Source organism: Kryptolebias marmoratus, linkage group LG11 (genome assembly GCF_001649575.2).
Source record: "Kryptolebias marmoratus isolate JLee-2015 linkage group LG11, ASM164957v2, whole genome shotgun sequence".
Lineage (NCBI taxonomy): Eukaryota > Metazoa > Chordata > Actinopteri > Cyprinodontiformes > Rivulidae > Kryptolebias > Kryptolebias marmoratus.
Genome location: NC_051440.1, coordinates 19,721,976 through 19,735,636, shown reverse-complemented (window position 1 = coordinate 19,735,636; position 13,661 = coordinate 19,721,976). Strand labels below are relative to the sequence as shown.

General features: G+C 38.1%; 1 protein-coding gene across 3 annotated transcripts in view; it reads right to left on the bottom strand.

Annotated features, from left to right (window-relative positions):
• Window positions 1-13,661, bottom strand: part of ldlrad3 (low density lipoprotein receptor class A domain containing 3) — a 74,972-nt gene that overhangs the window by 28,768 nt on the left and 32,543 nt on the right. For 2 of the 3 annotated variants that reach the window (XM_017423034.2, XM_017423033.2), the window contains exons 3-4: window positions 9,946-10,071; window positions 8,188-8,322 (exon numbers count right to left, since the gene is read on the bottom strand). In XM_017423034.2, coding sequence (XP_017278523.1) covers window positions 8,188-8,322; window positions 9,946-10,071 — 261 coding nt within the window. The remainder of the gene's footprint in view (window positions 1-8,187; window positions 8,323-9,945; window positions 10,072-13,661) is intronic. The other variant, XM_017423036.2, reaches the window with a different exon arrangement.

Below are 13,661 nucleotides of genomic sequence, written 5' to 3'. Positions count from 1 at the left end.
GTACCCGAGACTCACCCTGTTCCTCTTACTTCACAGATCGCTCCACAAACCTATCGCACTGTACATACCTTGGGCACCTGTAAATAAATTGCACTTACCTTCAGCTGCTGTCTCTGTGTCTGGTTTTGGTCTCGCTCTTGGACTAATTACCCTGCACTCATGTCACAGAGACTGGACGTACTTGATTATTAAAATGACTCTACGCAATTGGTAACAAATGAAACACCTGAAACAGCAAGACAAACAAACAAAAAAACTCAAGCTTTATTAGCTCAATCATCAACGATAATATTTGTTTTAAAACTTGTACAAAGTACAAAAAGCAGTAGCTCTGAGAGGTAAATTTTAAGAAGACTGTATACTGTCACAACATTCATACGAAAAACCTAAACTTTTAACTTTTAAAAATACTACAAAGTGTTTCTTCTTGCATTACAAAAACATATCCTCATCCACCACAAAACACTGGCTTCAGTTTGCAACTTGTTCCAAAAGAAAGATGTTGCATTCAGAGGAAAATAAACATGAAAATGAGTTTGATCATCCTCCATTAGTTCCAGATTTTCCCAAAAGAACTCGCCCTGCACTGAGAAAGCTCTGCAGGCTGTTATGCTGCATATATAACACCTACTTCCACGCTGCCTAGAACTGCACTCCTATCCAACACTTTGGCATTAAATCTGTTTATCTCTACACTTTGGATCCTAATATCATCTTCCTCAATATCTCCAAGTAATCCAACAGTAAACAATACAAATTGTTTGGTGAATCATTTCTTAGGATGCAAGCAACGTCCTGCTGGTCTGGCTTCTTCCTGCAGGTTAATCCATTGTCCTTAAAGTTTATCAGAGTGATCAAAGTATCTATAATGGCAAAACTTCCAAAAATACAATAGAAATAACTTATAAATAACTCATATTTTTATTCCTATTGTTAACTGTTTTGCAGTTTTGTTCTAAAAAAATGCTACGTTCTAATGCACTCACCACAGAATCTGTGTTGTTTGTGTATTTAGTTTGCAACAACAAAAAGGGAACAAATCAACCCAACCGCAGCAGCAGAGCTATTGTTCAGAGAGAAATTCCTTTACCAGTCTGCCGGCGCTGGTCATCACTTGACCAGCATCACCATGGTGACTAAAGGAGGAGGGTAGCTTTAGGAGGGAAAGGTTGTTAATTTAACAGACCCTCAACAGAGACAGCTGACTGATCCAGATTCAAGGACGAGGATGAATCATGCCGGCTCCGGTCCCCAGAGTGACCTCCCTGCAGTCACAGTCAATGGCTGTGAAGCCCTTAAACATCAGCCGCTCTGAAAGGACCAACACTTTGTCTTGATGAGTGGGAGGGTGAGTGGACAGATGTCTAAATTTAACACAAAAACACGCATTTTCAAAGCTGAATGAACAGTTGGATTTTAAAATCTAATCTACATCATGCGTAAGACATTCCCACTAAAATACAAGCAAAATCAAATTGTATCCACGGCTTACATTAAAGAAACAGAAAGCTGCACCAACTCAGCTCAACATTGCCAGCAGCAGTTACCAGCATCTTACCAGTCACTTGACCTTCTTCTCTTGTAGACTAAGAGTCCCACAGTGCTGCTTTGTGAACACGCCTTAGGCCACCAGAAGCAAAAACCCCAAACTTTTCCACAGTTCAAACTCAAGCCCGCTGACATGTGAACCCACCACCCCCCATTTGTACTTGTCAAGTGAACATTGGCTCTGATAAACTGGCACTATTACATTCCACTCCCACACCTCAGTCTTCTGCCATTATATTCTCCTACACTATTTCATGCTCCCTCCCACACCTTTCTCTCACTGCTCGCTGTATGAGTGCTGCTGACAAAGGGCTGAAACAGATCAACATCACAGTGTCACATACATCTCTATCACAAACACAGCACATAATTTGTCATTTCAAACTGCAGCACCTATATTAGTGCTTTGACAGCAATCAATTGAAAGGATGTGGCTGTGTGAGCAGCTATTAGCAAGCTAAAATGATACCAATATTGAAAACAGGCTGAGGGACTTTTAATCTCTGACATTTTTTTGTTCTATATATATCAGAATGACACAATACATTAATGTCTAGTTTACTGGCACCGGTAATGGAGAGACAGGAATTACTGCTAGGTGTCAGCACACAGTCACTGTACATGTCCCTTTTTGAATTACTCGTGTTTATTGACCCTGTAAATGGCAGTGCTGCGAAGACAGGTTGCCGAATGCAAAGTACTTATGCAAAACAGCAGATGCAGTGCGAGTGAATCTATCACAGAGTTCTTACACGGCCTTAGGAGGATATAACAAATAGAAAGCTGGAGATTACTCTGTGGGAGGGGAGCATCCCTGGAGTTTAAAATGAGGGATTTGACATCTCGGAGTGCACGCTCACCACACAAATCAGAGGTTAAAACTTCTCATTGTGCTCTTGGTGGGGACAGAAAGAGTTTGTGGAAATGTGCCTATGTGGTGAGCAAAAGGAGGCCTTCTAGAATTGGAGTTGTAAAGTTACTGTTACACCATGTTCCCCAGACAAGCACTATGAAAAGAATTAATTCTCGCTTTGAGGCTTATCAAAATTGTACAAAAGAACCTGGCAGGTTTAATTATCCAGTCATGTACTTCGGGAAAATATATCACTTATTTTTCAGATCTTAGATTATGTTTACTTTGGGAGGTAATTTTCTAAAAACCCATCAGAGTCAGGCATAATGTCAACCTCCAGTGTTCTGACATTATACTCCTAGTGGACTAATGTTACATGTCAGCTTAGTGCCTGAAGTTTTATTCTGACAGACAGTTCTGCCGACCTGCAGGCCAGTGACTACACTGATCGAAACACAGGCATAATAATGCTGTTTTTAATCAGGTGTTTAGTTTATATTACATATATAATAATGAAGTCATGGTTTTCATGCTCTAACATTGCTTTCTTTTTTTTTTGCTCTTACAATCTCAGAGCATTTTAAGGTTGAGTTTAAATACAAGTTTGGGTTGAGTCTTTGCCTCAAGCAAACAAATTCAAGTATCTGGGAGTCTTGTTCATGAGTCAATACCAAAAGAGCAAGATTCTGGAAACAACAGCAAAAACGTGCCCCTTCCATAGGGTGGCTGGGCTCAGCCTTAGAGATAAGGTGAGGAACTCTATCATTCAGAGAGAGCTCGGAGAAGAGCCGCTGATCCTTCGCACTGAAAAGAGTCCGTTCAGATGGTTCGGTTCAGAGGTTTTCCAGCCACATCCTACTGGAAGGAGACCCAGGGGCAGACCCAGAACTTGATAGATGGATTATGTATCCTCTCTGGCTTGGGAATGCTTTGGGATCCACGGAAGGAGCTGGATGGAAAGTAGGATGTCTGGATTTACCTTGTAAACCTTTTGCCTCTGCGACCCGACCACAAATAAGTGGCAGAAAACGAACAGATAGATTGAGTTCAAATTCACTCTACCTTGAAATGTTCATTTTCACTTTAATGTGTTAATAAAAATCTCCTGCACTGAAATGTGAGCTCATCTTGTTGAACGTGGACTATTCTTTCTCGCAAACCGTTTGTCCTTTGACTATCTTGAATTTTGGTCAAACGACTCAGTTTAAACCTTCACAACAAGAGTGCCAAATGTGCCAATAATCAGTAAAAATCATTACAGCCTCCTTATCAGTGTTTTGCTTTACTTTACTGTGTCCCGAACTGGGTTCAGCAGATCAGTTGATAACATTCATGCAAACAAAACAAGTATATTATTGTAATGTTGCTTTGTATGATTAAAGTTGATAAGTAAGATAAGTAACTACCTAATGACTGCATAACATTTAGCAGTATATCTCATAAATGCAAACATATGTAGCGTAACAGAAAAACCAAACAGGACATAATTGGTGTGCTAAAGAACTTGCATGTCTCTGCAATAGACTGGACATCCAAAAATGTGCCTGTAGCACATAAAGGCAATGTGAAAATAAAAGCAAAGCTACAAAAGTAAATTTAGTTTAATTTGCAGTGCAGTGCAATTTAAACCACTTTTAAGCTATTTTCTCCCACAAACAATCTCCTTCAAGATGGGTTCTGCAATGTCAACATTTCTAAAACATTTTGGGCTGCAGAATTGATTTTCAGCCTTTTTTTTTGCTCAAAGAACAAGCTCCACAAAAGTTGTAAGGCTCTAAATGTGGTTTTGTAATGCTATCCCCAGTTGTGTAAGGGCTCATTTTTATTTTAGTTGTGCAATTACTGCAGTTTTATTGTAACTAATCTGTAAAAGAAAAGTAAGAATATAAATTTACATATTATGAAAGACTACAGTTCATTATAAAACTTTTTTAGCAAGTTCAGATGTATAAAAAAATATAAAACAAAACGATCCACTGATTGCCTTCAACTCCCTCCAATTCACTTTTTGAAGCCCTCACATCATCTATGGTCCTCTGTTCTTACTGTCATATCATCTACGCTTGCCTTCTATGTTACTTTTCTCTCTTCAAAGCCGCAGTCACAAAAAAAAGTCAAAGGCAAGGTTTCTTTGAGATGAAGGAGGTGTTAGCATTAATCACCATCACGGTTTCCAGCAGTCACCACAACATCTAAAACTGTCCTCGTGGTAATGTGCAATGAGAGACACTGATTTGGGCATTTTAAATCAATTATGACCTGGAAAAACTCTGGGAGGACCTCCCTAAATCATATGTCAGCTGTAATCATCACTTTTAGTCCTTAAGCTTGTCAGTGCAATGACCCTTTGAAAACTTAATTTGAACATTGCAACATTTTTTTTTTTTTTGCAAGTGAATTTGCAGAAAAAAAAACACTTTTCAGACATGTCAGAGTTCTGCTTGTCTTCCTGGACGTGTTCGTATGAGTTCTTGTTCTCAAACACATGCTTCTTTGTTCTCTCCCTGTAAACAGACTAGGGGGAAAGCAAAGGGAAGCTCAGTTTTGCAAAACTTGCTTGAATGGCATGTGTGTTTCTAGAGTTGTGCCACTCGGCCTTGGGGCTCGGTTTCAGGCGGATGCGGCGCTCATCCTCTCCAGCTTATCAGTATCCTTCACTCACTCCTATTCAAATCCCTGCCTTTCACTGACAAATCACCTGTCTTTCTTTGCTTACCTCTGTCTCCCTGCCCATTGCTATTCATTGCTTCCTCTGACTCTATTCCAGGTTCACAATGTTATGTTTCTGTGGTGCTCTTTCCATTTCTTTAACCAAGATATCCATTTCCCACTCCATCTCTTTTACTTTGAGATGACCCACAAATGCATTAATGTAAAATTCTACATGCCATTTTGTTACTTCCCTCAAATTTCAAGCATTATTTATCTATTGTGGCGCTCTTTTTTGAAGATAACTTTACTACAATGTTAAAATTATTCTGACAATAAATGTACTCTGCTTCTGTAGATTTCTTTGTTTGAAACTTTCAAAGCAGGATGGAGAAACCATCATTTATAAAAGCCATGATGGTCGGCCCATCTGCAGACTGCGAGCTGAGCTCTTTGTAGACGCTGCAAGCAGCTGAAACAAATGTGGAGACACTAAAAAAGTAAGCAATTATGAATAAGAAGAGGGAGGGGATGAGCAGATGAAGAGAGGCAGAGGCAAAATTGAGGGAGATGCTATGCTCAGGTGGCTTAGAGCGGATATTGTAAGCCTTATCTGTCACCTGCAGGTCTGTGGTTATTATAGAAAGAGGCAAAGTCAGAGCAGAATGTGAGGCAAGTGCATGTGTGCTTAAGTGCCAACAGTAGTGAGGCCCTCACTTCACCCACATCACCATTTGTGATTATAGAAATAAATTAAAATTTATAAAATACAGCATTTCTTTAATGATTTTTTAAAGGCCACAACAATATGGAACTTATTTAGGCCCGGGTCTTGTAGCTTACGGATTGTTACAAAGGTTTTCATCAGTGAAAATAACCAGGAGAACATTTAGGTCTTTTTGCGCACCATACATACAAACACTGTTATAAAGTCTGTGCTGACATGGAGACTTTGGGATCATAACAGACATTTAAATCTTCTGTGCAAAACGCTAATGCTTTGAAACGTTTTTTAACAGGCTCAATTGAAGATGTGGACCATTCTGCCGGATGGTTAAAAATTTATGCATTTCCATGATAAGAAGCAGGTAAAACTCAGGGCTCTAAAGACATTTTAGGAATGGCAGCATTTTGAGAAACCTCTCTGTCAACGTTATAAAACCTTTCAGTAAAACTGCTTCTGGGCACAACGCTTTCTTTTTGCAGAACATGAAGTGAAATATTACCACTCAGAACCTTCTATGCCATGCATGATAAAAAAACCATTCAGTAGGTCAGAATTGAAGCTAAACTGGTGTGCATGAACATTTTATGAGATAATGTGTCAGAGAACTGAAAAAGACTGGGAATGTTTCTTATGCCACTATCAGCAACATTGGCATGTTGTCAATACTGTTTATTTGACTGTCAACAAAATTTTGCAAACACTGTTGAGCTGAATCCTACCAAACTTGGCAGAAAGCTGGAGCACTGTTATAAAAAAAATTCAATTAAAGTCTGATATGGATCCAAACACATTATTTAAAAATGCTTTTTAAATGTGAAAAATAAAAGACTGGATTTGGTGAACATCTACTGTAGTTTCTTAACAAAAACTACTTAAAAAAACATTGAGTGTTGTTTTTTTCTGCCAGAAATCACTCGTTTCATTTTTTTTCAGCACAATCCTTTTGTATTTCTTGTAAAGACTACTTTCTGAGTCACCACTGCCTTGAATGTTGCAGCATAAAGATTTGCAACTACAGTACATTCTGGAGTTCGTATTGTTCACTTGTCCACAAGGAGACAGAGTGCAGTGGACACAGATATTGATCAAAAATTCTACATCACAATAAAGCTCCACTCAGCATTCTGAGTCTCTGCATTGAGTTGTAGAAGCTGAAGGGGAAGGGCTGGTAATTAAAAATTGACTCCTTTACTTTCTCTCACAAACACAGAGGAAGTTAGTAATAGGTTCACTAATTCATACCTTTCTAATTACACAATTTAAAAACAACTATATCTAACTGTAGCATATTAAATTCAGATTCTAGGGGTAATACATTACTCGATAAATTATAATAAGCAGAATATTTAGCCCTGTAAGCATGATTTAAAACGTTCGTCAAAGCTACTGTTTAAAGCCAACACGATTTTACTTTAAGAATAATTAAAACTTTCAATAACATTAATTATGTTTATAGTTTAATGTTTTGTGTAGGACTGCTGTGGAGAAATGTTCCTGTGTAACATAAACATTTCACCTTTTGGGTTTTAACCAAGTCTTAGAAGTCAAAATATCACTGGCTTCTGGGCTACGATTGCTGGCAGGGTTTTGACAATTTGTTTCTAATACTTTGCTGTTAGCTTGGTTTATTACTAAAAGAATTATTAAAGCATTAATCAGTGTGAGAGAAGCACAATAACACATGGATGAAGACACACATACATATAGCTATGTGGGATTATACTGTATTGTGTTAAAGTATTTCAAGGTCTACCAGAAAGTCTAAGAAAACTATTGATAAAAAGCATTAAAAAAAATACAAATCTGTCTTCTAAATAGTCATAATAAATAAGTAAACTAGAGGTGGGTTCAAACATTTTGCACAGCATTGCATGAGCACTATGTTTGGACTTTCTGGAGAAATTACATTGAAAGTACAACCAAAATGTTGAGAGAAGTCACTTGCTGTGCCAATATTGCTGCCAGACATAAAAGTACCTGCTAGTGGATAAAATATTCTGTAGCAGAAGGTATCACAGGTGTCTGCCATATGTGTTACAAGGTCCAGCACTGTGTCATCAAACACCACACCAAACAGACCACGATGTGTCTCTGAGTTAAACAGGCATGTTGAGGAATGATCTTCAAGGCTAGCAGAGTAAAATCAAAGAAGCATATGTCTTATTTGGCTTGAAGTTTAATCTGTCAGGGGCTTTGCTGGAGCTCTATGAAGCACAGATTGCAGAACACATTTTCCTAAAGATTTCTCCAGAAATATCAGATAATGTGACATGCAGACTTCACAGAATATTCCAACTCAATTAGCTCCATTTTACTGAATTTCATAGAGAATCAACAAGCTTCCATCTGCCTCAAAGTCAGATGTTTTGGGGTTTTTTTTATCATGTATGCATCACCCTTAGAGATGTACCTGCAGTAGTGAGGCAGAGCTCCTCATCACTGTTGTCTTGACAGTTGTCCTGGCCATTGCACAGGAAGCTGCGGTCTACACAGCGTCCATTTCGACACTTGAAGCGAGCCTCGGAGCAGACCAGGGGGTTGCCTGCTGTGGATGAGTCAAGGCAGAGGTCAAGTGGCAACAGTTAGCTCACAGTGAGTATGTTGGAGAAACACAAGGCTATTTTGTCTGTGAGTCACATTCTGAGAACCAAATTTCAGTGTATAAAAAAAAATTGTTAAAAGCAGATGTGAGTTATTATTTTAAGGCAGTTGGTTTGGCAAGTTACTAAAAAGATTTTGTATATTTCTTCATCTCATGCAATCTGTTTCTCTAAATTATAATATATATACAATTAAACATTTAAAATTGTGTCAGCTGGTTAAATATTTGATTGGTGAAGTCTGTTAAAAGTTAAAAGATAGAAAAAAAATAATATTCCAAATTCTGCTGAGCACCCCTGCTCCTTTTGAGCTCATGTTCAAAATTTTGCCTTGGTTCTGGCTCCGGAAAAATAGGGCATAATTATCTTCTGAGAATATCTGGACAATTACACAGTCATGACGCAGTTTGTGCTGTGAACATAGAACAAAGCTCTGTTTTAATGGATACGTTAGATTTGTGAGCATGAGCCCTGAAGGCACAGAACTATGTCTCTGATGACGTAAAGCAATGGGTCTGATTCTCATATCCCACTGGGAAGGCAGCAGAAAGACTGTGTGTGAACAAACTGTATATGTTAGCCAAAATAAGTTTCTGAGACTTAAATCTAAAGGTAACTAAACAGTACGATTTACCATGATCAGCCTTGCCACCGCTGTTACTATCTGTGCTTAATTTTTGATTAATTTAATAGACACGAAAACAACACAACATGTTTTGTTCCTTTTAAAAAAATATTTTACAAGGATCCTCTGAATTGAAGAACATAAATTAATATGAAAAGAAGTTAGATGTAAAAAAGTTAGATAATTAAAAGCAAAGTGAAAAAAGATCTACTTCCACAGTTGAAATGCATTCTTGACAGAGCAGAACATGGTGCTGCATTCAGGCATAAGCTCTGAAATAATTATCACATTACTAAAGGTGGGCAGTTCTCTAAGCAATATCTTTCAGTTTGCTTGCTGATGGTGAAATTCAAACAATGATGAGTAAAAGAGGAAGAAGAAATGTTGCACCACAACGTTTTATTATTTGTGTCCAGTTTGGAAACCAGCACATGAGATGGTTTGGAGATCCAATTTGAGGTGCTGAGTACAACTGAAGGACTCTGCAGGAACTAAAATATTGAGCTGATCACATCGTGTGATAGTCAAGAATACAGAAACTTTTTAGTTTCAACACAACAGAAAAAAAAAATCTGCACTGAATGTGTTATTTTTGTTCTAATGAAGTAAGCAAAATAAACAACGTGGCATTCTGTTTTTAATGATATTTTAAACAACGTCCGAGCTTCATTTGAAACTAGATACCAAAAGAGTTATTTATGCAGAGCTGTGCACATCAAGTGAGATAACTAATATGTAAAAATGCTGGCCTCTGCCCTTAAGACTTTGCTGGAATATTATTTTATTTTTTCAAGTCAGGAGCAAGAGCTTTGGTAGTCTTCCATCCATAAACTGTTATGACTGGAGGACAGTACATCTTGGAACAAGCTGCTACTGATTGTGAATGTGGCCTGAAGCATCTGAGTGCAACTGAAACTGGATGTCGTGTGTATGTGAGACTCACTGCAGTTCTTCTCGTCGCTCCCATCGGGGCAGTCGCTGAAGCCGTTACAGCGGAATCTTCCAATGATGCAGTGGACACCATTAGCGCAGGCAAAGAATGTGGGAGCACACTTTGACTTGACTTTAGCTATGAGAACACAAGGAGTATGGAGAAGAGATGGAAAGAGAAACAATGGATTAGTCTGTGAATTATGAGGAGAAAGAACAGCAATTTTCAAAGCAATGCATCACTTTTTATGACGTTATTAACCTTGACTGAGAACCACAAGGGAAGGGAAGACCCGCCAATAATGCCAACGCTGTGTTTTTCTTTAGGTTTTTATTATTAAAATACAACTTCTGCCATACGTTTAGAAATACATGTCAGATAATAATGTTATTTAATGTTCAAACCCTGGAAAAGACGTGTTGTTGCAGAGTCACATTAATATTCAGCGCATACTGTCCTATAAGGCTTATCTTTACTTTCTAATAAGTATGACGAGGAAAGGGTGAGATTCTGAAAGCAAAGTTCTGATAAAAGAAAGCAAGTTAATGACAAAGACAAAGAGAGCAAACTGAGTGGGAGAGTGTTTGTATGGATCTCATCATTGATCAGCCTAAGTAGGCCATGGGTCTTATCTCTAAGGACAGGTCTGAGACTGAGTGACAAGCCTGTAGAACATCCGTGTCTGCTGTACACAGTTTAGCACTAACCCTTAGCTTTTAGCTGAACTTGATCTCCTGTGGCAAAGGGAAAAAAACAAGATAACAGGTCCACACAAGCAAAGACATCGGAAACGAAGGTCCTTACTTGAGTTTGTGTGATATTGGGAGATTGTAGCAATAAGTTAAAACATACCAAATACACTGCATTTGAGGTGTTGCACTTTATTGCAAAAAGTGTGATCTGCTCAATTTCTAAACTTCTTATTCATATGTGAAAAATTAAGCTGTTTCACAGATTAAATGGCACCACCAAAAAGATTGTCACCTCATTTTTAATTTTTTATTTCTTTTGCTTTTGGATCATGAATGTCCAAGAACACCTGATTTTTAGGCTTCAGTGTTTCTGTCTGGAAGGTGAGGGTGAAAAAGTAACTAATTTTTTGTTCTACTAAGAAGACATTTAGAAACAAGTTATACAACTTTAAACTAGACCTTGAAATGAACAGGACACCAGAGTAGGGACGTCAGTACATGCATGATGTGAACATTAACTTGAACCACTTGTAGGTGAAGAATGACCATATTAAGGCCAAAGAAGAAATATAATCCAAACCAGATGAAACTATAAAAAAGACTGTAAATGCCCCAAAGTCATCTAATAATAGGCAGTTTTTAACTTTATGAAGCTGCCTCAGGACAAAAATAAAAATAAAACAACCTCATCTTGAAATTTGAGATAATCTACTTATCTAATGAGAAACACAGACAAAATTACCCAACAGATTTTAAAATGCAGATGGGTGACAATAAGCACCTCAGACTAGAAACAGCCATACAAGTTACAAACGGAAGAAAAAAAAAATAACATGATACATAAAATTAGAAAAAAGGCATGATAAAAAAATTCAACACACCATGAAATAACAAAGGAATTAAACATCCTATACATGCAAATACACAAAAAAGGAAAAAAGTGTGTGGGCACCCTATATATCTTAAAATAACCCACTCAATAATCTTTATATGTATGTTTTTTTATTGCACTGAATACAATACAGAGAATTGGCCTTCTCATAAGTTGGCGTGGGGCCGTCTCAAATGCCAGGGGCGCACATTTTCCCCCTCAACAACATACTGCGGCAGACTGATTCTCTTCCAAGCAATGTCGATTCTGTGTAGTAAGAGGGGAGGGTGAGACATAACCACCATATGGGTTGGAGCGCCCACCTATGGGATGAAACATTATCCATTAAATGGGACTGCACCCAATCTATGCGTATATAGTCGAGGGAGCCTTTGTTTACCTGGATAGGCGAGACACCCAAATCACATTTTCCATGGTATATTACGTTCATTGGAGCCTGGGGGGAGGGGGAATAGACATGGTATACATTTTGTAGTAGAAGCTAGACAAAACAAAATAATAATAATAAAATTTTTTAAAAATGTAGCAGCTGAGAAAAAAAAATCTCTGTTTTATTTAACATTTGTTCGATCTTCTTTATTTTCTTGATCATTCTATTGCTTTCTTTAAGAAAATGATGGGATTTTTTTTTCACAAATATTTATATACATGAATGTTTTGGCTATAAAGACAGCAGCGTTTTTGCTGTGACTCCTCAGACAGTTTCTCCATCATTGGAAACCTCATTTTCTTTTCACTGCTGGCTAGGATTCTTCTGACTCAATGTTTGTGCTTCAAATTAGCTCAAAAGTCAAATGAAGGACAGAATCATGAGGGGGAAATTATGGGTGGGACACGCAGGACTCTTTGGAAAGATAGAGGTGGTGTGCTTAGATATGTTTTTATGAACTTTTAGCCATTTCTAGTCTGAGGCGAGCAGGCTTTAAAGCTGGAAGACAAAACAATTAATTAAAATTAAAAAAGGACAATAGCACATATGGCAAAAATACAAGCTTTTCAACTTTCTGTTGATAATCTTGAAAAGATCAATTTCATTAAATGACCTGGACTTTTAGAGCTCAGATTTAGGCACCACTTCAGGTCCACGTAGTCCACGTATTGCTGATGAAACTGGGCTCTTTGCCTCGTTCTTCAGTTTATAACCATTCATTTCATCCTGTCTTCAAGTCTTTTTGTCATCACTCTGTTTCTGCCTTCTGAATGCCAAATTTTTCCTCCTCTCCTCTCAGCCTTTTTAGAGGTTGTTTACGAAAAGCAGGCAGGGTGTTGGATGGCTTCCAGACTTAGTTCCAGTGTTTAGCTGAGCAGCACAAATGAAAACGTATGAGGTTAGCAGTTGAGCTTATTCTTTGAGGTAAGACTATCAGTAGCAGCAAAAAACATGTCTGTTTCACAGTGAAACACACAACAGGAGCACACACAGGCACACAAACAAACAGATAAACCTGTCCATCTGCCTCTGTTTTTCCAGTCTCCTTGTGTGCTCAACTTTTTCATTGAAAAAAAAAACTTTCGTGGAACTTTCACATATTCTTTATTTGTTTTCTGAAATTAACAGAAAAAAAATACTTTTTAAAAAGCAAAAGTAGTTTTTTCATTCTACTATTTTCTTAATCCGAAAAACGAAGTTCACAGCAACTTATTTTGGATAGTAAAATTAATCTTTTGCTAATCTAGGGCAAAGTTAAAACAGAATACATCTGTTTGTCTCCATTTCCCCTGTAGCTTCAGCATAAATTTCAGGTTAGTATGCAGGGTAGCATGCTCTGCTCTTCCCCAGCACACACCTCTATGCCTTCAACACATCAACCCTTTTTTCTCTCCTTGGTTCCTCAAAGAACTGAATAACTGTTTCAACACAGGTAGGCTCAGTCAAGATGGGCATGCGAGATTGACAGAGTGAGAAGAAGGCCTGGGAGAAGAGAGCAAGAGAGAAAACATGGAGAGCAGGCATGAGATAATAGAGGCCGAGAAGGAGTGGAGACAGCTGAGGACTTCAAAGGATTCGTTGACCTTGCTAGGCATTTCTGAGGGGAAGAAATCAATAGGTAATGGAGTCGTGGTGTAAGCAAGAAGGGCATGGGTAGTTTCACTCAAGTGGGCCTAGGGATCAAAATAATCACTCTGTACATTTCACTGTCTAA